The following is a 25784-nucleotide window of genomic DNA, read 5'->3' as shown; positions in this document are numbered from 1 at the left end:
TATTGTTTATTTCAATTTTGCCTCTGGAATGCTAACATCCTTGCTTTAATTTATTTTTTTCCGTCTGAATCAGCTCATGTGCAACTCAACTATTCCAACGGATATATGTTAATTCTCACTAACACAAGTATCAGTTAACTCATGTCTTAGGTAGATAGAAACTTGCTTCAATTTAATCTTGGTACACTTGAAAGTAACTCCTTGCTAGTTTCAGTACCAAAAGTCTTTTAAATTTATATTCTTTACAAGTGAAAACTCATTGCAAACTATCTTCTAAAACAAATTGCATTGTTAATAGCTCTGAAGTGTTTTAACGATTGAAGGAACCCATATAGCTAATTAAAATGCTTGTCGGAGTTCTAGTCACAAGGTCACTAAACCCCTTCTATACAATCATATGCAAGAACAATCAACGCTTAGCTCTTGCAAAATTAAATAGACCAATAAAGTACATATAATTTTGCATTAATACAAGAAATAAGTGTATGATAATTTGACATTCATAATCAACACTGGTGGAATGAGGTTGTACATGTCCAAAGGTAAAAGGAAACAATAACTTGGAAATTTTACAACTACAAAGCTAAAAGAAAGACCAATACACAAAATCTAATCAAGGTGATTTCATCACTTGAAGAAACAGAACTCCATGGGGGGCAAAAGGAAGCTCAAACCTTATAGATTTTAAGGCCAGAGCAGTATAAAAGAAAACCGCTAAGCACAAATTCATCAATTGTCAGCTCTCTCACTGGGTGCAGCATCTGCTGAACCGTAAGCAGCATCAGCCGAGGTTGTGTCCATGTCATTAAGACCCAACTCCTCGTTCTGCTCCCACGACCTCACATACTCTTCAACTGCAGTAGTAATGCAGCATATATATTCATAAATGAGAATTTTAACACGCTTAGCATAATATTTTGTCAATTAAAGGAGGTTTGTGTAAAAGAGAGAGAGAGAGAGAGAGAGAGAGAGAGAGAGAGAGAGAGAGAGAGAGCCTTATCCACAAGCTTGGGATATCTTCTTTATCCTTCCAACAGAAATCAAAGAAACATTACTCCACTATAACTACACCATTCAATTCTTATTATAGCGCAAATGGCTCGTTTATCTGAGGTTCTTTGTCCTCTATCTTTCTTCTTTTAAAGCGCACCATTTTTTTCCTGTGGGAAGAGAGGAGGGGGGTTGCTTGACTTTACCAGCCAAACAAATATAATTCCTGTATAAACCTAACAAATAGGTAGGATCGAATGAAGACGAGATGATGTGCGAAGCTTAAAGCATGAAATTTACCAGCCATACTTGTTTCCAATCGAAATTTCATATTACAATATTATCAAAACAATTCACACATCTTGCATGAACTACTCTGGAGCTGCAAATCTGACTTACATGTTAACTGTTTGTCATCCTTGATGTCATCGGTTGCAGGTGCAACAAAGGAATTTGAAAGTGCATCGTCGATGATCAATGTCCACGGTTGTCCCAAGCTCAAAAGCTGTTGAATGTTTGAAATTCAAACAAATAAATTTTAGAATGGAGTTATATAGAGGAAAGTTGAAAGGAGTCTTATATTTGAAAATACAGATTGTATCTTCACATCTCAGTCATGGACCAAAAATGGTTACATCCACCTAAAATAGCTCCTCTTAGGAAAGCTAGAGGTAATTGTCGCATGTTGATAAATTATTTCCATTAACGTATTCGTAGAACCTGGTGATTCACATCTCATAACCTTGAATAGATATGAAATTCTTAATAGAGAAATTACAGATAAGCTCAAACCATATCTGATATAGCAATTAAGAGGTATCTCTCCACCTGTACCTTGTCTAGTCTTGCTCGGAAGTCCAACCACTTGCTCTTCCTGTCTTCATCAAGACTGTCTCCAAATGTGAATCCATGTACTCTCTCAAGACCTACATTTAAAACAAAATTTTCATTCAAGAGGATGTTTAAATGACAAAAATTTAAGAAAACATAAATATAGATACCACAAAAGAATAGGTCATTAAGATTGAATAGGACGATTCAGTAGTCCATGTAAAATAAGATATTGATTAGATACTTGTCATTTGACACAAAAAGTCTTAAGGTTAACGGACGCATAATAACTGAAATAAGAAATCAAAAACATGCAAAGAGTCTTAAATACAACAACTGTAGATTCACAGAAGTTCAACTGAAGCTCGACCTTGGGGAGTTTGACAAGTATGTCTCATTGAAATATTCCATGTACTGAATATGCATTCAAAGATATTATTGTCCAAGAAATTGAAACAAGGAAAGGCATAAGAAAATAAGGAAAAAGAAGATACTCACTTTCGCTAATTTTTGTGATTAGACCCTCAACTGTCGTCACCATTCCACCCAAAGTGCCACTAGCAAGCTCTAACTCAAGCTCAGGAATTTCCACTCCAGCACTATCAGACTGGTATACATAAAACAATTTGGAGTCAGGGTGCAAAGAAGCAGAGTGGAACAGTTAAATGGCTCCAAGCCATTAAAAACTATTTTCCTATTTGTGACATGCGTAATGTCAAGCAGATTCAAGACAATTAGGGCTCAATGGTTAGGATGAAGGTAAGTATGATAAACGTAGAAGAAATGCATCCATAGAGATGTAAATGTCAACTGCCAAGTAGAACTAATTAAAGACGGCTTCTTCAACACTCCTCCGAATTGCAGCAATTCCACACTTCCTGCTAAAATTTTTTTCCTTTTCTTTTTGATTTTCTTTTCCATCCCCCTTTGTGGGGGGGGGGGGGGTGGGGGGGGTTTCGCTGTCATGGATGAAGTTTAGTTGACAAACTCTGTTCCACTTCTAAATGTGTTTTATTTAGCTGAAGAAAATTGAAGTTTCAGACAACGCATATTCTCCCAGCTCCAGAGAAGAGGGAAGCCAGATTTTAGAAGTCAAGCAAGAGATGAGTGCATTAGTCAAAGTATATTGCAAAAATACATGCCCTAATTTTTTTTATCCATTTAGCTTAACTGTCTATTCAGGTTAACTGTCCCTTTTTATGAAGGAATAGATTCTGGTCCAGAACAGACCCAAATCTGTTACAAGCTCTATACCAGTTAAAGACCAAACAAAGGCCACTGTGCTCAGCTAGAAAGTTCAGTCAACATTATAAGTTTGAGATGTATCAGACATGAATACAAAATAGTAAAAAAGTGAACAGAAATACTTAAGCGGTGCCAACTCCTTCAAAACTTCTTTTATGCATCAGATGAAGATGCCTGCTCTTGAACATGATATTCATGCTGTCCTCTCATTCCATTTCTTATTATCTTCTTTTTTTGATAGGTTATTTCTTATTCTCATGCTGTCCCCTCATTCCATTTCTTATTATCTTTTTTCTTTGGACAGGTCATTTTTTATTCTCTTTATTAAATTATAAACGAAGTGGTTGAATTCAATCAGTATTAACGCAGAGACTTCAGAACAAAACCACTAATATAAGGAGAAAGGAAATGGACAAAAATCCTGATTAACCTTATTCAAGACAACAGAGGAGCGGCATATAACTAGTGGGCCACTGAAGAAAACTATTAAGGTATCGGGTGCTTTTCTAGTCTTTTTTTTTTTTTTTTGGGGGGGGGGGGGGTAATGGTGATGTCCGGGTCAACTTCCACGACATCTCGACTATTCCACTGGGTACCTGATACAGCTACATCCCACCAGCACATGCACTAGATAACTCTGCTCACCAAAGTTTAGACGGATGGGAAGAAATCACCTAATGTGTTTACCTCTGTTGGGAATTGAACCCTTGTCACAGGTCACCACACCCACTTCATTGACCACTAGGCCACACACCCTTACTCTTGGGTGCCAGGGTGCTTTGCTAGTCTTAATTTCGTGAAAAATCAATTCTCTCTGATCTGATGCTGGATTGTGGGAAGTTGATGTCGTTTGTTCTTTAGTTTTTATCTTTGCCAGCCAACATGTATTTTTTCCGCATTTACTTGTGGCTATCTAGAAACAATTTTTATAAATCTTGGGTCATAAGCATAAAATGATTCCATTTTCAGATGCTCATTTTGTCTTTGTTATTCAAGCATGCTCTCAAATGCTGTATCAATCAATCCACAAGGAAAAAATAATAAAAAAAGTCCCAACTTCCAAATGAAAAAAATCAAATCTTGGCACTCATGCCAACGGGCTGGATATTTTACATCATTGCACAACTTTGCTTTCACTAATCATGATCTACAAAGTTTGAGAAGTACATGTTACATGTGAAAGCAGGATGTAATTGTGCTCTCTAAAGCCAAATATAATAGAGCAAATAGAAAAGTAAAGTTAAGATAAAAAAGAAAACAACTCTTTTTTGATAAGGTAAATAAAAAAGGAAATAATTTACGGTTGAAATATTCCAAATTGAATAGCAAAATGACAGGAAGAGAGACATATAGATGGGGTATATCCATCTATATGGCATAGAAGATTCTGAAATGATAAAACCATTTTTGATTGGACATATATTGAAAACGAATTACTCGACTTGGGTCTACGAATCTACTGAATTCCTAGAATTCTAGGAGGAATGGGATTGTAAATATTATATCACCATGGAGAGTTTAAAATGAGTTATGTTAACCATTCCATTTTTCACATAAACCCTTCGATGACTTATCGGTAGGGACCGACAAACTGGAAAAATTGGAATATAGAAGAACGACTATAGTTTTTTATGTAAAATATCCCGCTTTTCAGCAGGTCATTTTCTACTTGAAATCGATTTTGAATTTCTTTTTTATAAGGGCTTGGTCCTTTGCCAAAACATATATCTGTGAACAGATAGCATGCTACTAGAGAGAAGGCACAGAAGTAGGGTCAGGAACGACGAATCTTTTATGGTAAAGAGATCCATTTTGCATGTTCATTATTACGGGTAGTTCCTATAAAGGATCGGATAACGTATACAATACTTGTACTTTAAAAAACCAAAGAATAGAAATAAGCCAGCTATCGGAATCGAACCTATGACCATCACATTACAAAATGCGATGCTCTAACCTCTGAGCTAAGAGGCCCAAGTAACAAAATTCTTATATATGTAGTAATTGACTAAACTATTGCAATCTTATTTATTAACTATTAAATATCATTTTGAATAGTCTGGAATAAGGCCGAGATCCCAGGGCGAGTCAGTCTCCGAGTTCGAACTGTTGGGTTAAACTATTTTTTGATTTTATCCATTTATTCATTCAATTCACGGTCACAAGGGGCCAGAAGGACTTCTAGTCTGATAGAAGCTAGAATAGTAGGGAAATGAAATGTCTTTAGTCCCACAAAGATATAATTTCAATGATTTGTCATTTACTGATCTCAGCTTTATGGAACCTCCACAAAGTTGGCAGTATAAGAGCAATTCTAAAAGTAAAATCAAATGTTGCCTCCTACAGGGGAATTGCAGAATGAATGAGAGAACACCAAAATAAATAAAATAAAATAAATCAGAAAACAAATAATTAGCAAGTATTTCTGTCAAACACAGGTTGGAGAGTATACCTTAATCACATCACGGCTTAAGTCTTTAATGTTTTCCACATGAAGCGTAATTTTCTTTCCCTTATCAGATATAGGACAACCAGGTTTCAGCTGTGAAGACGAGCATAATCTCATCATTAATACAAATTCCAAAAGCTATTCCTTTCTAGCACATGACAGTGATTACCTCAGAGTTGCGATAACCACAAGCATCACAAGAGGATGCCATAACTATTACTTCTTGAAAATATGGAATATCTTTAAGTGGTTAAGTTCAACAAGTACCATAGAAGCAGAATAGCTTGCAGCAGATGACAGTTACAATTCTTACAAAAAGAAATGCTAAATCAAAAATTAATTAAGGGCAAACTACAGAAACAGCACCACCATGCACCAACCGGTACAAGTTCTATCTTTAAAAAAAATGAGAGCCAATTAATTCTCAGTCTAGATGGAAGTATGCAACTCCATTGGAAAGAAATAAAAAATACAATAAAGTTTTCCATGATGAACAAGACATCTATTAAAATCTCTTTACTTACATCTAATCACTCTAAAGAAGCTGCAGTCTTGGTACAAAATCCCCTCTAGATTTTTTAACTGTTTTAGGTTGTCCCTCTGTTATGGAGATTTAATAACAGAGACATCCAGGGATCCTCCAAAGAACTGAAAATTATTAGCTAATACATTTAACCATTTAAGCTCTTACAATTGTCAATGTTTGCAACCCCACATGATCAATTAGAAGCAGATGCCTTGATAAAACAAAATAATTTTATAACAAATATAAATAAACAGATGGACAAAAATTGCAACTATTAATATTTCCCTTCTATGATGCGGCAAGGGCTGTGTGGGGTGGAACGGAGAAATCACGAGGTTATCTATTGTGTTAATGTAGAAAAGGATACTGGTAACAAACATTCTACAGTCACACCTTGCAGCGCATGCTCCACAAGTTGATGGAAACATCATCACCTGTCGAAAAGAGGAAGCTATCAGAAAGAAAATTTAAAGCGGACACACATAAATGTAAGTAACGCTGCAGAACAATGTACCTCTTCAGGAGCTGAATATCGAAATAGAGCTTCAGCTATTTCTGCACTGTTACCCTGAGCAATAGCCTGACGTCCTGCTCTTGCTCCAACTGATCCATGTGGTTCCTTTAGTAGGTGATGAGGAACATTATTTATACCCTCACTTGATACCTCATCACTTTGTCCTCCAAGCTGTGATGGGTCGGCAAGATACCCTAAAGCTGCCTGTTGTTCAGGAGTACGCTCATAGAATGTGATTTTCAATGAGGGATCAGGAGATGGAGCTAACCTGTGAGATAGGCATTCACCTGAGCATACGATTAACAATAATAAAACGGAGCAAAATGTAGCGAAGATAAGCCTACTTGTATGTTTTTTAAAACCACATATTAATAGAGGCGCTTTTGAAGTGAAATGGACCTACTAATACTTTTTTACCGCCATATTAACAAACGCAGTTTTGAGATAAAATGGACACGAAAAGAGCAGATTGGATAGAGATTAGCAAAGCTAAGCCTACTCATTGTTTAAACCACATATTAACAAGGGTGCTTTTGAAGTGAAATGGACCTACTTATAATTTTACCGCCATATTAAACAACGCAGTTTTGAGATGAAATGGACACAAATAGAGCCGACTGGATAGAGATTAGCAAAGATAAGCCTACTCATTTTTTAAACCACATATTAACAAAGGTGCCTTTGAAGTGAATTGGATCTGCTTGTACTTTTTTTTAACTGTCATACTAACAAACGCAGTTTTGAGATGAAATGGACATGAAAAGAGCACATTGGATATAGAGGATTCATATAGCCAACCTGCATTGAGCCATAGTTCATTAATTGATTGATCAATGAACAAAGGCAGTTTGCATAAGGCAGCAAAAGATCAGTCACATTACAGCTTAAACTCAACTATTAGATGAAGAAGTTATTAAGCGTCAAAATTGCACCTCAAACTTTTGTATTTTATGTGATTGGGGTCCTTATGCAGAGTTTTGGATCTGGCTCAGCCTACTTGCTTTAGTTTTAGGTTTTGCACCCGAGACATGTAAGACATGGATAACAATAGCAGTACCACATAGACAAGTCTAATGTCTAGCAAGTACTGTCCTAATTATTTACTTGATTTTATAATGTTACCCAGTTTGAACATTTGCTTCACACTACTGTACAACAACAGTGCGTACTTCACTTCCTAACTTTATGTGAGTTACAGAAGAAAATGTTCTTTGAAGTAAAAGATAATTTTTTTAATAATAACCACTAAATCGTTAACCATACAACAAAATAAATATGGAACAAAAACCTTGATCAGAAAGTAAAAAGAGACAGCACTATACCACAATTCAATTTAGATGTTTGAGTCGCGTTTGTCATATTCTTCTAACACTTGATCGCGGTCATTTCTTGATCTGTATTGATGGTATATTTTATGCCTATATATTCACATGTGGTAATGCTTTTCCTTTTTGGAAGATTAACAGCTAGTTCCTAATTTACACTCTAAAGTAATTTGGTTCACAACAGTGTTGTCAAAGGCGCGCGAGGCTCAATTACTCAAAACACGTTGAGCGCTTCGCCTCGCTTTGTGGGCGCTTTAGTGTAGCATCAAAGCTCTAAGGCATACCTTTTCTTGCCAATGAGTGTAATCCTGAAAAGGCGACCTTAAACAATTGATATTTCACTTTATCGTGAATTTTTTTTCAATTTCTTTGTCCATATAATTGTTATTCGTGCTTATAATGATTAGTCTTGGACTACATACATATTTTTACTTTTTCTCCCGTTGCGCCTTTTTTCATTAAAGCCCACGCTTTATTTGCGCTTAAAGCCCCAACGGACCTTAGAGCTTTTTTGCGCTTTTCGCCTTTGATAACACTGGTTCAGAATTTTCAGGTCACAGCGTCCAACATGGTGCCAGTGTCCATGACTGTACCATGATATATCATCTTATTATACAACACTATTTTTCCATTATAGGCATGAATCTCTCCAATATATAACTAGATAGGGTAACAGCAGAAGCCATAACTTTATATCATATAAAATGAGTCTCTTACGGGTTCTCAATAAAGCTGTTACCAGCAGGATCATCAAGAATGAAAGTAAAGGATGAATCTCCTGAAGCACAAGCTCTCAGTTTTATCAAGAACCGATCTATTGCTTCAGCCATCTGGGGATCCACTTTCTGCAAACACAGTGAGATGGAAATATCAGAACGCGAAAAATACAAAGAAAAGGACAAGATCAATGTGTGAGCCTCTAAACCAAGAGAAAAATTCCACCTTCCGTTCATCTTGAAGGGCCTCCAAACCGTCGGCAGCTCGAACCAGTATGCCTTCTACCTGTAATATATAACATAGAGATATTTATTAGAGCAAGAGGCAAGCAATTAAGTATTTCTTCCTTTCAAAGATATGCTGTATTTGCAGCTGGGAAAACAAACAACGACTGAATCATATAACCATTTAATCATCAGCATAATTTTTTGAATAGGCAAACTAGTAAAAGGCCATATACCGTTGACAACGATCCACGCTGAGCCTCGGGGGGGATCTCAAAATCCAGTTCAGGGATCTGCACAGCACAGCCACAAATTAGCAAGATAAACAGAGTACTGTATAACTGATTATTAAAGAATAGATATGTGTAAGTGTAACTCCGGGAAAAAATAGCTTGCTTAGGATCCTATTCAAATTTTACTGATCCTTCCTAAGAAGTACAAGCATCCATCTAAAACATGGAGATTTAATAGGCTTATGTACATTTCGAGACCCTAACAAGTTACAAGAGAGTTAAATAAAGTACCTTGATGGTAGCACTTTCAGACTTCACAACCGTTCGGTCGAGCATCTGCAGTTTCAAAATACCAGTAATTCAACACTCACGCAGAGTTAAACTCAAAATTATGTTTACCTTAAAACACCCTAGGACTCGCAACATTCTTTATTTCACAAAGATATGCATCTAGCAGTCTGAAATAGATAAAAACCAGAATGGCAGAACGAATCATGCTCTTGAAATTTTGCTAAAAGGTCTATCACAAGGGCCTGAGAGGCTTCATCGAAAGAAACATCTTGAAGAACCATGCAGTTTTCTAGTGACCGCTGTTTGTCCGTATCAACAATTTCATTAGCGAATTTGAAGACATTGTTAGGATTGATGAAGGGCCTTTTCTTGGTTGTGTTTAGCATTTCCAGAAAGAAAATTCTTAAAGATTAGGTCTATCTTTAATAAAGAATAAGTCTGTCATCCAGCATATAGTGTCTGCATCAGGTTAATGTTTAATAGGATGACTGAACAATGGCTCGAGAAGAGCACGTCTACGAGTAGATAGGGAGAAGCCAATGAAGTACTTTCTATCCTCTCATATTTGCCTCTGAAAGAAAGAAAGGTCTCAACTCCAAACTACATTCTTCCACACAGAACATTAGTAGAACTAGATTTTCTCCTCCTTAGTAAGAGCCAACTTAGTTCCATTTCACCAACTCTGATGATCTTGAGCTTGAACAAAGAATTGCCAGGTATGTTCTAAATTCCAAACACTTCTCCGTCCGGGTCAAAGCAATTTATCTGATGACTATTCCAGAATCTCTTTGAACAAAAATATTGCACAACTTTACCCACAATTTTCAAAATTGACATCTACCACTCTACCTTTCGTCTCGTGGGATCAAACTGATATCTATTGCAATTCGAAGAAATAGCATTGACTCTCTACAGCGGATGCCCTAGTTTTACATCACAGCATGAGCAAGGACTAATAGCGTTGTATGAGAGCAAAGAGCTAGTCTATAGACAATTCTTTTCCCTTTTCAGTAGGAAAAAGCATGTAGAAGAAGCAGAAAAGGGAAATAACCAAGCTACGTGATTGTAAAACACGAATATTATCCAAAAGAACTGTCTAAAACAAACATTGACCCTAAAGCAGTGTTTTGGATAGCGTGCGGCAACAAATAGCGACGAGGGCCCGCTTCACTGAGGCGAGAGGCGCGCAGCGAAGCGCTCGCTTTTTTGATGTGAAGCGACAATTTATACAAAAACATAAAATATTATATACATATAACTAAAAACTCAATAACAATAATATATTAATAAATATATCGTTCAAAAATTAAAGACTCAATAGATAGTCATAGACTCATAGTAGATTCATAAACTAAAGTCTAATAGTCTAAAACAAGCAACATCTATTCTTCTTCAAGATTTCAAATTCTACAACTTCATGAATGTTAGCATTATATTGGCTATCATCTTCTTCATCCTCGGAAAAACAGCAAAGAAAGAAAGAAGAAGAAAAATGAAGAAAGAAAGAAAGAAGAAAGAGCTGATCATTGAATGATTGAAGAAAGAAGAAAGAAGAAGAAAAAGAAAAAAGAAGAAGTCGCTGCTGAAATAGAAGAAGAAGGAAGTAGAAGAAAAAAGGAGAAGAAGAAGAAAAGAAAAGAAAGTAACATACCTTGGTGATGATAGCTGATGATGGAAGAAGAAGAAGAAGATCGAAGGTCGCTGAAGGAGAAGAAGGTCGCTGCTCGTCGCTGAAGGAGAAAAGTGAAACCCAAGCCCTAATTTTGTGTTTTAATATTAATGCTGCCTTTTCTTCCGTTTTATTCAAAAAGCGACGCCTCGCAGCGCCTCTCGCTACACAGGCAGAGGCGCTCGCCTTTTCTTCCTCGCAACGCAACAGACCAAAATAGCGATGTTGTCTCACCTTGCGTCGCTACACGCTATTAGCGTTGTAGCGCTCGCTATTTACAACACTGCCCTAAAGAATTGGCTTCACTGTGCGAAGCATGTCAAATCACTAATTAAAATTAAAAGAATAACACTGAGAAAAGGAGAAGAATAACAAAAGTATCACAAAAACTTCACGAGAGAACAACTAACCCTTATTCCAGAAGCCATTGCAACATAGGCAACTGCTTACCCCTAGTTTATATCAACTTCAATGTTTCAATTCTAGACGGCTCAACGATTTTCGATCAAGTCTACTAGCTCTCTAGCATTGCCGAGAGTTTTTTCTCACGAATTAAAAAGAGAATCAAGTTAAGTATGCAACTCCACACTATACAGCAACAACAAGACATTATACTACGTCAATAACTACCTGAGAACTTCTTGGAGAAAGGATAGTCCAAGTTCAATGAGAAATGCAATAGAACTACTGTAGTTATTGCACACAGCAACTTAATACATTATCTAACAGCATATAGCAACATCAACAGATATAATACACTTTCATCTTAAAATCCTAACTCGTGGCAATACCTTTTGATCACCTGATGGAATATGCAAGCTATAGCAACATCCTCGAGGCTGAATTTCACCAGCGAACTCCACTTCATTATTTCTTCAGAAGGGGAATGAAAAGGCAGAAAAACAGGGTAAGGTAGGTAATTGAGCTATAAGTTACTCCAATTTCTAATGTCTTCCGAGATGAAATGCCATACCTTTCACTACAATGTGGGCAGTCAAATGCTGACAATAATATCTGGAAGAATATTATTTTCCCTTTAGAATAACAATCATTGATGAAAAATAGAGAGGATGAAAACAAGAGTCACACAAAAACGAAAAATTTTAATTTTTCAAGAAGCTATAAATCTTATACCACATTCTGCAGTTTTTTTAGTTTTTCAAATATCAAACAAAATTCTGGTAAAATAGTGCATGTTAAGGATTAGACCTTGATTATATGAAACGAAATCGATACTAGACAATAACAGTATGCCTTACTGATCAGAATTATCTTCTTATTTGTATTATTCAATTCTAGAAAAATATTGACCAATCAAAACTCTGGTTTAGGTTGAAACCTAAACATCTCTTTACTTGCATAAACACACCTCAGAAAAGAGAGCAAGGAAGCCAAGTACCTTTCTAAAATGTGGAATCAGTGTTAAGAGAAACCTTGTTGTACCCTGTCAAAAGAAACAATGACCCTTAGACAGAGCAGTATCCTGCTGACCTTTCCACATAAAACAAAAAGAGAAAATAGATTTTTCACTAAAGTAGGTCTAACAAAAATTGCAAAAGGGGAAGGGGAGCTTAATGCACCACATTTATTACCAAAAAGCTAACTTTATAGAAAATAATGGATAACTACTATGTATTAAAAGTAAAGAGACGAACCAACGCGTATGCATTCTTCAATTCAGCATATTTTCATGTTACCAACCTTTTATCATTCTCTTAAAGAAAATTCAAGAAGAAGAAAGCTATTGCACTGTTTCTCCTTTCCCAGATTAACACCAAAAAAGAAAAGACTTAAACAAACACAAAATCTCCTCAAAGTGGTAACTTTATAGCAAAGTGTTACGATCCATAATAGTTTAGTTTGAATTCCATATTTTATCAATTTTCGTTCAGCTGAGAGTTAGTAGAAGTCACGTGAGGTGCACGTGCGCAGAGAGTTAGTTAGGCAGTTAGAGGAGGAGGAACTTTCCGGAAGTTAGTTACTGCTGATTCCTTTTCCTTTCCTTCCATATAAGCTTAGATCAAGGCTGTTGTAATGCTCATTCAATTGTAATTGATTCTCAATGAAATATCTCTCTTTCTCTCTCTAAAATCTCTGAATCATCTCTCTCTAAGTGGTCTGTTCAAGAGAAATTCTCTCAATTCTCTTTAGGATACTTAGTTGTTCCTTTCATTTCGATAGCTTGTATCATTGGTATCAGAGCAAATCTTTCCTTGGATCTGTGAATTGAAAATGGGGGAACATAACACCAAAATTCAGGAACTCCGTCGAGATTTGGATGGTCTTCGAGGATCATTCGAAGGACTCGCTGGATCAGTGGAAGAATTGTGTAGATCTATGGATGAAAGACTTGCACACTAAATGGAAGAACTTAAGAAGATTCTATTGAGTGGAGATAATATACGAACTGCAAAAGAAGAGGTAACAGCGACAGCAGAAAGGGCTCAACGAAGGGAGGAATATGAGTTGCCCACTAGGAGACATCAGTTGGAATTCCCTAAATTTGATGGAACTGGGCTTCGCGATTGGTTGTATCAGTGCGAGCAATTTTTTGAGGTGGATCAAACCCCTAGAGTTTCAAAGGTGAAGTTGGCCTCTTGTCGTTTGGCTGGAAAAGCTCTTCAATGGCATCAAGTGTACATGAAAACTCGACTGTCAAGGGATTGGCCTAATTTGGGGGAGTATGTTGAGGATACGAGGTTTGGGTCAGAATTGTTCGATGATCCAATGGGTGATTTGAAGGATCTTAGACAGGTAACTTCTGTGCAAGATTATGTAGACTTATTTGATGAATTACTAACTAGGGTCGAGTTGAATGAAGAGTATGTTGTTAGTTGTTTTCTTAGACGTCTTTAACCTGAAATTGGTTTGCCAGTCAAAATGTTTGCACCTAGATCTTTGCAGAAAGCTATTAATTAGCCTTGCTAGAATCCAAGAACAAACTTTATTCATACAAAAACAAACTCTAAAAAATGCTCTTGTTCTTTCTACCCCTAGACCAATTCATAAACCCTTTACCAATCCTACTTACTCACAGAACCCACACCCAAACTACTCTAAACCAATCCAAAAAAACCAAGGTTCCTACTCAGGAACAACTAAACCATCCTACAGAAATCCAAGACTTTTGAGCCCTGCTGAAATGGATGAGAAGAGGGGTAAGGGATTGTGCTTTAATTGTAGGTCATGTATGTGCAAAGAGAAGACAGTTGCATGTGCAAAGAGAAGACATTTGTTCTCTATTGAGGTGGTAGCAACCTGAGGAAAAAGAGAATGGTGAGGAGGATATCTTGTTTGATCCCTATGAATTACTGAACATGGAAGGATTTGCTTATGATATTGATTCTGATGGGGCAATCCTACCTCATGTTTCTGTACATGCTATGACTGGCACCGAAGATTTCAGAACTATGAGAGCTACTGGATCAGTTAAAGGAAAAGCAGTGAAGATCTTGATTGATACTGACAGTACCCACAACTTTATGGATCTTAATACTGCAAAGAGGCTAAGATGCTATTTAACAGGGATCCATCCATTTGTTGTATCTGTAGCTGATGGGAATAGAATGTACAGCAAAGCCATCTGCAAGGGATTCATTTGGAAAATGCAAGGGGTTCAATTCATGTCTGAGATGCTGACTCTTCCTCTTGGTGGTTGTAACATGGTTTTGCGAGTGCAATGGCGGGTAACATTGGGTGACATTTTTTTGATAAGATAAATTGTATTAATCAAAAGGGAGAGAACTCCCGTATACACGAAGTATACCAAAAACGTAGAGAATTTACATCAGAACATGATTCTCTACAAAAGACGCCCAATCTTCTATACAAGTAGGGGCTAAATGAATGCACCAAAAAGCGATCAAAGATAAAAGACTATTCTTAAGATGTGAAAAAGGAGACTCAATCTACTCAAAAGCTCTCCTATTTCTCTCCCCCCCATACTATCCACATGAGAGCTAACGGGGCGAACTTCCACGCCTTTTGCTTTCTTCTTCTACGAAAACCGGCCTAGCTATATAACATTTCCTTTACAGTGCTTGGCATCACCCATTGAACACCAAAAAGATTCAGGATTGCCCTCCACAAAGCAGAGGACACAGGGCAATGCAACAAAAGGTGATCAACTTTTTCCCTTGAGCTTTTACACATGTAGCACCAACTAACAAGTGTAATTTCTCTCTTTCGGAGATTTTCAGCAGTCAAGATCACTCCCCTCGCCGCTAGCCATGCAAAAAAGCACACCTTCGTGGACGCCCTAGGAATCCAGATCGAGGAGTATGGAAAAGTGGTCTCCTCTCTCACCAACATACTCTGGTAAAAGGACTTTACGGTGAACAAACCATCGCCACGCAAGCCTCATCTCCAAGAGTCGCAGGATGGCTGGGATCTGTCTTGCCCATATAGCAGTGCCAACAAATCTTGGAGCTCCGCAATCTCCCAATCTTGCATGTTGCTTCTGAATGAGAGGTCTCATACTACCCCCTTCATGCTCCTTACGAATCTGTTGGACCATCAGTTCCTTCTGGTTTGAAACTCTGAAGATGTGGGGGAAGGAGACCCTCAGAGTATCCTCTCCACACCACCTATGATTCCAAAAGCTGATTCTCCTTCCATCTCCCACCCTGTAAGTGATGTTGCCACTGAATGCTTCTCAATTCTTCATGATGCTCCTCCACATGCCACACCCAAAAGGTGTTGCGATTGCCTTGGTCCTCCAACCCCCTCCCGTGGAATCGTACTTTTGTACTATGACCTCCCTCCATAGAGCATGCTCTTCTACCCCGAATCTCCACAGCCACTTCCCCATTAAAGCTCTGTTAAATACCCTAAGATCTTTCACTCCAAGTCCACCCCACTTCTTTGGGGAAGTGACTGTCTGCCAATTCACTAGATAAAACTTTCTAGTTCCATCCGCCGCATCCCAAAGAAAGTTCCTTTGAAGTCGTTCCAGTTTTTCTGTGATGCTCACCGGTGCTTACAACAGGGATAAGTAATAGGTGGGCATACTCGATAAAGTGCTTTTGATAAGCACTTCCTTACCTCCTTTTGACAAATACCGTTTCTGCCAGCCTGCTAATCTTTTTTCAACCCGCTCGATCACTGGATTCCAAACCGTAGTATCCTTATATGAAGCGCCCAATGGGAGGCCCAGGTAAGTAGTGGGAAAGGAGCTCACCTTGCATCTGAGAACATAAGACAAGGCATCAATATTAGCAACCTCACCTGCCGGGAAAATCTCTCACTTGTCGATGTTGATTTTGAGTCCTGATACTAACTGAAACCACTGCAGGACCTGCTTCAGGTAGGTCAACTGATCCATATCGGCATCACAGAAAACCAGTGTGTCATCCGCAAAAAGCAAATGTGAGACTCTTCGGGCACTGAGCACCCCAATCGGAGCTGAGAATCCTCTCAAGAAGCCTCCGCCCGCCGCACGATCCATCATTTTGCTCAGAGCATCCATCACTAGAATGAATAACATGGGGGATAGGGGGTCACCTTGCCTGAGACCCCTGGAGCTGCCAAAGAAACCACACGGGCTACCATTAACCAGGACAGAGAATCTGACTGAGGAAATGCAGAACATGATCCATCCCCTCCATCTTGCCCCAAACCCCATCCGCATCATAATGAAGTCCAGGAACTCCCAATTGACATGGTCGAAAGCCTTCTCAAGGTCCAACTTGCATAGTAAGCCGGGTTCTTTATTTTTCCTTCTAGAGTCTCCAAGTTCATTTGCCACCAAAGCAGCATCCAGGATTTGCCTACCTTCCGCAAACACATTATGGGAGGACGAAACAGTCATGTCAAGAACCTTCTTAAGTCTGTTGGAAAGCACTTTAGAAATAATCTTGTAAATGCTCCCCACGAGACTAATAGGCCTGTAGTCTCTGATACAAGATGCACTTTCTTTCTTAGGCACAATAGTAATAAAGGAAGCATTGATACTTCTCTCGAAAACACCATTCACATGGAAGTATTCAATGGCTTCCATCAACTCCCCCTTGATGGTGTCCCAAAAGAGCTGAAAGAAAGCCAAGGAGAAACCATCAGGCCCGGGGGCCTTATCACCAGCACAACTCGACACAGCCTTGTGCACCTCCTCCTCCTCGAAAACCGTTTCTAGCCACTTGCTGTCTCCCTCCCCTATATGGTTGAACTCTATTCCCCCCCAAAGTCGGCATCCAGCTAACTTCCTCTTTATATAAGTTCTCATAAAACCCCGTTATCGCCCATTTTACCTCCTCCTCTCCCTCAATCCTCGCCTCATCCACAACTAAGGACTTTATGAAGTTTCTCCTTCGATTTGCGACCGCCACCTTATGGTAAAACTTGGTATTCGAATCCCCCTCTTTTAACCAGAGCACCCTCGATTTTTTTCCGTCAACTAGTCTCCTGGGTTATTGCTAACTCGACTATTTCCCTCTTAACCTCCCTCAATCTCGCTTTCTCAGATTCATCTAACTCCCCCGCCCCTTCCCCTCTTTCTAATTCCCCTAATTCATGCATAAGCTCCCTCATTTTAACGTCTACCCTCCCAAAAACCTCCTTATTCCACCTAATAATATCTCCCTTAAGCAATTTGAGTTTCTTCGAAAGACGGAATGAAGGTGTCCCTGATACCCCGTAGCTTGTCCACCATTCTTTCACCTTGTCACCGAATCCTGGCACTTTCAACCACATGTTTTCGAATCGGAAGGGAGCACGCACCCCCCTCCCTCTGCATCCATCTAGCAAAATAGGCAAATGATCTGAAGTCAACCTAGGTAACGGAATCTGCAGCACATTCGGCACCAGCTCATCCCATGAGGGAGATGTCAAGAATCTATCAAGTCTAGACCTTGAGTTAGAATCCTCCGCCCTGGCCCAAGTAAACCTTTCCCCTGACAGAGGAAGGTCAATGAGAAAGTGATCATTGATGAAGTCAGAAAACTCCTCCATGGCCCTCGAAATCACACTACACCCTAATATCTCCTCCGGGAATCTAATAGTGTTAAAGTCTCCCCCTAGAACCCATGGAATGTCCCATTCCCCCGTAATATTGGCCAGTTCCTCCCAGAAAGACACCTTGGACCCTTCCCCTACCGGCCCGTACACTCCCTCAAATCCCCACTCCACCCCACTCACTCTATTTTTGACGAGAGCTGCCAAAGAAAAAACTCCCTTCCTAATCTCCTTTACCTCCAAGCTTCTATCATCCCACATAAGTAGAATGCCCCCGGCACTTCCCGTTGCTGGGACCCAGTCATATTTCACCCAACTACCTCCCCAGACACTTCTCACGATTGCATCCGACAAAACTTCCATTTTGGTCTCCGAAAACAAACTAGGTTGGAAGGTTAGACAAGAGACTTACCTCGCTCCGAAGCTCCATAGCCGGCTCCAACGCCACTCTAACACCTCAAATCGATGCTCGTCGATCCAAAACTATGCAAACAAGGTGCAAACCAATCAAAATGTGTTATAATACCCATAATTAATCAATTTAAACAATTTACAACTCCGCTCGACCGAATTTCGAAAATATTCGAAGATAAACTTTACCCATAACATCACGAACTCAAATATATGATTTATTCCTAATCCCATGTCCGATTTCGTGGTCAAAATCCAAAAAATACCCATTTCTAGGTTTTTCTTCAAAATTCCAAATTTCTACAAATTTTCATGCTTGAATCCATATAAAATCCTTGTATTTAACTCACAATAGGTGGGGATAACTTGCCTTGCCATTAATGATGAAAACCTCCATTTGAAGCTCTCCAAGAATTGCCCCAAACCAAGAGAGAATGACAGAAATGGGTCAAATCCCGTCTTAAAAACAACTCATTGCCCAGCCCCAACCTTCGGACCTGCGGTCCTTTTGTCACTTCTGCGCCTCCGCTTCTGCGGAGGATTACTCGTAGGTGCGGCTCTCCCCCAAGACCAGCTCCTTCGCTTTTGCGCTCCTTCACCGCAGATGCGCATCCATTTCTGCGGAAAATCTTCTTCACCTGCGGACTCCCAGTCCCTCACTCCCTTCCGCTTCTGCGACCACTGGGCCGCTTCTGTGGGCTAGCACCTACGGCCCTTTTCACGCACCTGCGATCGCACCAGATGCCCAACTGCTTCAGCAATTCCTCCAAATCCAAATTCGATCTGTTGACGATCTAGAATCCACCCGAGGCCCTCAGGACCCCAACCAATTATACCAACACGACCCAAAATGCAATATGAACTTAGTCGAGCCTTCAAGTCACATCAAATAACGCTAAAACCACGAATCACACCCCAATTCAAGCTTAATGGACTTAAGAACTTCAAACCTCTACATCTGATGCAAAAACCTATCAAATCACGTTTGATTGACCTCGAATTTTGCACACAAGTCACATTTGACATTATGGACCTACTCCAACTCCCGGAATAAAAATCCGAACCGGATATCAAAAAGTCCACTCCCGGTCAAATTTTTCAAAAATCTTCAAATTCCCAACTTTCGCCAATTGAAGCCGAAACGACCTACGGACTTCCAAATCGACGTTCGGACACGCTCATAGGACCAAAATCACCATACAAAACTATTTCCAGGATCGAAATCCAGAGCGAACATCGATAACATCAAAATCCACTTCAACCCAAACTTAGGAAATTATCAAACCTTCAAAATGCCAACCTTCCGTAATAAGCGCCGAAATACTCCCGGTCCACCCGATTGTCACGACCCAAACCCATGGGCCGCGATGGGCACCCGGTACCTTACTCAACCGAGTACCAACATAACGTATCTTTTGTATCATTCCATCATAAGTAAATGAACCGGAGTAAAGCATGAGGGAATAAACTTATGCATATGACATACTGGCCTATAAGACCCAAAACGATCACTCGTACACTGAACATAGGCCGACAAGGCCATACAACCTTTCATATGCATGACATCTATCTACAAGCCTCTAAAAATACATAATTGTCATAAAGGTTGGGACAGAGCTTCGCCATACCAAACAATGCACATCTAAATCATACTGACCAAACAAGCAACTCCGGAGCAAATGGAGTGCACCAACATCTTCCACTGAGCTGATCGCCTACTTGGAGGACTCTTAACCTGTCTATCGAGACCTGCGGGCATGAAACGCAGCGTCCCCAGGCAAAAGGGACGTCAGTACAAATAATGTACCAAGTATGTAAGGAATGAAAATCAGTAAATAATAAACATGAGAGAAATATGGAGTAAAAGACTCGACATGTACGTCTGCACAGCTCTGTAAATCATTTCACTTTTATAATACCATGCATATGCGTATAAATGTCATACCATGCATAAGTATATGCATTCATAACATCATCAAGCCTCTGAGGGCATCCCATCATATCATTTCGGCCACTGTGGGCAAATCATCAACATATACCAGTTGATCAGGTGGTGGTGCGTATATAATGCCATAACCTTTTCCCGTATCCCATATACATATAATATACGCGTATATAACGCCATCTGGTCATGGGTCAATGTACATGTATAAATGCATGAAATGCATAATAATTACGTTAATAAGATTTCTCGGAATGCCATAAAAATTAATATGCCTTTCGGATAAACTTTATCAAATAAGTATTTTTCTGAGACCCATGAACAGAAGATATAATAATAATTCACATGGGGAAACAAGAATATAGACACCCCTAGTATTTCTATGAATAGAGTCATTTATGAAAGTTGCGTATTTTGCTCGTCTCATTTTTATTATTTGGATCACGCCAAAAGAAAAGAAGGGATAGCCTTAACATACCTGAGCCGATTCTCTTGACACAACCTCTAACATACATAAATTGCGACAAATCATTTAATGGCGGATCGAAGTAGGGAAAAATCCATATGATATTCTTGAGAAAGATTGCACCGTACTCCCTTAGAATCGCAAAATCTTGTTGCTATTATGCTAAGAAGTATCGTATGAATTGAAGTAACTTACGTTACTATCATATATGATCTTGGATGATCTTGGATGAAATTTTTCCTGCTGAAACCTTCTTTGAATTGTAGACTCAAAGTGAATTAAAGAGATCTCTTTAATCTTTTGGGTGTGGGCCCCACATTTTTGTGATGACTAGGCCACATAAATTCTCCAAATGTGCCACCTATTTTATTCACTTAAGAGTCACATATTAGGCTTTGATCAAGACTTTATGGGCTGCCACGTTTGGGCTAATTGATTCTTAATGAAATATCTCTCTTTCTCTCTCTAAAATCTCTGAATCATCTCTCCAAGTGGTCTGTTCAAGAGCAATTCTCTCAATTTGCTCTTTAGGATACTTAACTCTTCTTTTAATTTCGATAGCTTGTATCACAAAGACAGAGCAAATAACAATCCATGTAAAAGTAAATTAACCAACAAAAGCTTTTACATTCTTCAGCTAAAGCAAACTTCCCATTTTTCTAAAGAAGAAAGAAAAAGATTACATTTTTTTCCTGAAATAGGATAAAAATAAACAACAAAAACCTTTTTTCCTCGTACAGAAAATAAAAAAGAAGCAAAAAGGAGAAAGAAGGTTATCATACATTTTCACCACAGCGCATACAGAGACTTTCAACGACATAAAGAGGAGTATCAATCTCAACATCATCTCCGGCGGTTGCTACTGCTTCCACCACCGACCGAACATCCATTGTCTGTTCCTTAGCACCTGCCATTCTCTAATAAAATAATAATCAAATGGTGAGACAAAAATAATCAAAAGTATATTTCAATCATGCTTCTCTTATTTTTTTTCTTGAAGCAAGCTTTCTAAGGTTCGTGTGCTAGTTAATGGTGGCAGAAGACAGGTTCTAATAATATTGGGTTGTAGAAGTTTTGGTTCGAGAAGCTGCGCAAGAGTCTAGTAGAAGCGCGAGGGCACGAGATGGGCACATTCGGCACTCACAGTAACTATAAAAAAGGACCTAATAAATATATTTGCATAGAGAGGAAAGTTCGACAAGTCGTCTTAGCTCAGCGGTAGCGCGCGTGGCTTTTAACCTATGTTGCTCGGACTCTCCAAAAGTGCTGACGCACCCATGTCGGATCCTCCAAAAATGCACTAAATTTGGAGGATCCGACACGCACCCAACAATATTTTTGAAGAGTCCGAGTAACATAGCTTTTAACCACGTGCTCGTGGGTTCGATCCCCACAGATGGCGCTTTTAACACTTTTTCGTTTTTGAAAATTCAGATTTTAATAAGTGGCCTAAACTTTTTTTAATATATATTTATATATAATTAAAAGTTTAAGGTCTCTTATTAACATTTGGCTTTAGGCTAGTGTTGTCTTTTTTCTTTTTTTCTTTTTTGCACTTTGTTGTTTATAATGTAGTATGCTTACAAGACATAAAGCGTTTAAGATCATTACTTATACTGGTAGCGTTTAATTCAAGTGAATAAGATATTAGCCATTGTTTACAATATATTACCTTGGATCTTGTTGTAGAAAGCTCTATTTATTAATATGAAGATTTGAATAGTTTTATTAAAAGTTCTAAAATATTTCTATTAGTAAAAATTAGCCATTCTTTTCTTTCTTTTTATAATGATTATGTACATTTTTCTTTTGTTCTGCAAATTTTAACAAAGTAAATCCTTTCTTTAAGTCATGACTAACTACAAAGATAACTGAGATGCAATCTTTTACTGCTGTATTTCAGTATTAGGCTAAAATACATAGAATAATAAGATAGATAAAAATAAATAAAAGAAAAAGAAAAAGAAAAGTACCAGAGACAGAATCCAAAAAAAGCTGGAATATTCGGCCTTCTTTGTGTGAGAGCAAGGAATAGAAATTGGAGACTCGTAGTCATATAAACTTGGCTTGAAAAAGCATTTCCCATGAATAACCGAACGAACTGTTGCGCATCTCTATGATTGAGGGCGAGCGCATGAATTGTTCAAATTAAGACAGTAAAACTCTACCGTACCAAACCATTTGATACGCTTTAGGGTTTACAAATAAAAGGGTCTTTGCTCAGTCGCATTAGCAAAATAATTCCTGTATAAATTTTACATGAAATAATAAAATGCCGAATAAAGAAAAATCTTTGCATAATTAATGCAATACAATTGGGATTAAGTTTTATAGGTTGTCATTTAGCTTTATGTTATTATACTAAAATTATTTTTCTTTTTTTGGTTACGTAACAGTCAATGTTGTGTTTATTACTCAAAAATTATTTTTCTTTTTTATTTACACAAAAAATTATTTTATTATGCTTTACTTATTACAATAGTCACTTTGATTAGATTTTTATAAAAATTTTACCTGAAAAGTTTATTATGCCCCTGGCATTGTAAATCCTCTCATTATATAATACCTTATATATTATATACTATATAATATATTTTTACCTAGGTATTTTACTTATAGTTAAAATAACTTTAAATTATTTTATTTATTATTTTATAATATATCTGTATATTTAATTTTGTCATGGCACTCAATTTATTTAATCATATTCAAACATGAACATATATTGAAACATAAAAAAGACCAATAAAAATAAAAAAAAATAAAAAAAAAATAGTTAACAAATGATAGTTTTTTATAGTCAGTAAAACTTTCAAAAACATTCAAAGATATTTGTGTTTAATATTAAGTCTTTTAAAGCTTTTATCTGTTAATTTTTTTTTTGAAAGTGTTAATTTGATGTGTTACTGTGCTAAATGTGGATATTTTGTTTATTTGATTAACGAATACGGCTTGACTGATAAATATATGAGCTTTAATTTTATAACTTTTGTTAAAAATATTTCATTAGGTATAGTTAAGAATATTGACTTGAAATTTATTCACAGTAATGTTACTAACAAATTTAATAATGTTAGCTCTATATCTTGAAAATTAACTTTAAGAAAAAATTAAATGTCGAATATATTTAAAAATAATAAATCAAATAATATTAAGTTATTTTAATTATAAATAAAATACCTAGGTAAAAATATATTATACAGTATATAATATAGAAGGTATTGTATAAATGGGGGAATTTATAATGTCAAGGGCATAATAGACTTTTCATGTGAAAGTTTTATAAAATTTGGCCAAAATGACTATTATGATAACAAGAGTATAGTAAAATATTTTTTGTGTAACAAAGGAAATAAAAGTGACTTTTGGATACTGAGCACAGAGTTGAATGACTTTTATGTAACAGCAAAAAAGAAAAGTGACTTTAGGGTAATGAACACAAAGTTAAATGACATCCATAAAATTTACTCTACAATTGGTGGTATTAAGCGTAATAGTCGCTTGACTTTCACTCCTACCATTACTAGTGAAACTAGTGAATTTGTTCGCGCAAAAGCGCGATACAGTAAAGAATTTAGAATTATCTTCTTATGAATCAAGTCGAGATAGAGAGACAAATTCTTTTTTGCTTAGTGTTGAGACTTCTTTTCCCTACTAACTAACAAAATAATTAAGAAGATCAATTTGTTAACATCAATTCATATATGTCTTTCATATATAAAAAAACTCTATTTTATTAAATATAAATTATATAGACAGTATAAAAGTATTCATAGGTTTTATTTATCCATTTATTTTTCACTTTTATCTTCTTTTAATACGGTGACATTGCCTCTTCTATTTCCTACTTTTATTTGTTTTCTTCACCAAATGCATCTACATTATAGTCATCAGACAACACATAGTCAGTGCTTCTCATTGCAAAAATAATAATAAGAAGAAGAAGAATGTAGAGACTTTTATTCTAACCATAGGATAAATAGGAAAGTATAAGATAAAAGCAAGAAAATGAAAAAAAATAATAATAATAATAGAATATACCATGTTGAGTAATAGTATCCTCTCGAGTTGTTGAATAAATTTTAAAGTAGTTTTGGTTTGACATAAGAGTAGAAAAACTAATCCAAGAAATAGTGAAAGAACCAGAGTGAAAATTACATCAAAATCAAAATCCAATAATACATGAATAATGTCTATGTACTACACTTTAGGATTTTTGCGGAGAATCATATGCAAGAGCGAAAATGTTATTGTCACAACTGTAACCAAGCCAAGGACCTGAATAGTGAATACAAAGCCAAATAGCAGGTACCGTCACCACTTGTGCACACACCATGATGTGATTCATCTGGTAATCATTATAGGAGAAAAGAGAATAGTGTTATTAAGCATACAAATTTATATAGAAGTAATAATGAAAGAATTAACAATACCTCTAGAGATCCCTCGTAAGTGAACCGGCACAAACAACAATACTGTTTCGCAGCTTTGGATAACAGCATGGTTTGAAGAGCAAATAAAATGTGCTCTTCACCATAGTGAAAATGCTGAGAATGAAAATTATAACGAAATAGTTTTTTGAAGAGCCAAACTCATGTGCTATAATAAAAGAGAAATTTTCATAACTACAACTTCTATAAGAGTATATTACATTATGTACAACTATTATTTGATTTACGTTTTGTACAACTGTATTTATGCTTTAAAAAATTAATGAGTATCGAGCTTTGTTAAGCCACCCTACAAATATGATAGTATCCCTAAAAAACCTCCTCTCTCCTCTCGAAATCAGTGAATGAGGATCCCAAAATTTTGGCATATTTAATAAAATTCTTATTATTTCCTAAATTTAAGCCTAACTGAATTGACTACAACTAAAATCTCTAAATCCCTAAAACATAGTTTAACCAAATGGACTACAACTCAAATACAATGAATTCTCTTAAAAGATGTCCTTTGGCTGTTATTTAAAAATAGGTAAGAGACTACACTATATATAATAT

At 37.2% G+C, this 25784-nt stretch overlaps 1 protein-coding gene across 5 annotated transcripts; it reads right to left on the bottom strand.

Annotated features, from left to right (window-relative positions):
- Positions 1-436: 436 nt before the first annotated feature.
- LOC107767387 (uncharacterized) lies at positions 437-23032 on the bottom strand. 5 transcript variants are annotated; one of them, XM_075243745.1, is made up of 18 exons: positions 22755-23032; positions 21564-21698; positions 20031-20122; positions 12414-12458; positions 11988-12028; positions 11806-11887; positions 9346-9390; positions 9058-9114; positions 8823-8882; positions 8598-8725; positions 6556-6823; positions 6409-6475; positions 5685-5755; positions 5519-5608; positions 2320-2428; positions 1825-1916; positions 1390-1495; positions 437-854 (listed from the first exon to the last, which is right to left on the bottom strand). In XM_075243745.1, the coding sequence occupies exons 3-18, from the start codon at positions 20067-20069 to the stop codon at positions 730-732; spliced, it is 1425 nt and encodes a 474-aa protein (XP_075099846.1). In that variant the 5' UTR covers positions 20070-20122; positions 21564-21698; positions 22755-23032; the 3' UTR covers positions 437-729. The 5 variants fall into 5 exon arrangements, with proteins under 5 accessions (XP_075099846.1, XP_075099848.1, XP_075099847.1 ...); XM_075243747.1 differs by having other exon boundaries at positions 20002-20122; positions 21564-21688; positions 22755-22961; XM_075243746.1 differs by having other exon boundaries at positions 20002-20122; positions 22755-22903.
- Between the last annotated feature and the right edge of the window lie 2752 nt (positions 23033-25784).

The sequence above is a fragment of the Nicotiana tabacum genome, chromosome 22, assembly GCF_000715075.1.
Source record: "Nicotiana tabacum cultivar K326 chromosome 22, ASM71507v2, whole genome shotgun sequence".
NCBI lineage: Eukaryota > Viridiplantae > Streptophyta > Magnoliopsida > Solanales > Solanaceae > Nicotiana > Nicotiana tabacum.
This window is presented reverse-complemented; position numbering and strand designations above follow the sequence as displayed.

Coding starts and splice junctions, on each gene's coding strand:
- LOC107767387 (XM_075243743.1), bottom strand. CDS start 21,695: ATGGCAGGTGCTAAGGAACAGACAATGGATGTTCGGTCGGTGGTGGAA. Junction 6,824..8,597: donor AACAGCTTTATTGAGAACCC/GTAAGAGACTCA, acceptor CCTATCTCACAG/GTTAGCTCCATCTCCTGATC. Junction 1,917..2,319: donor AATCACAAAAATTAGCGAAA/GTGAGTATCTTC, acceptor TTTTAAATGTAG/GTCTTGAGAGAGTACATGGA.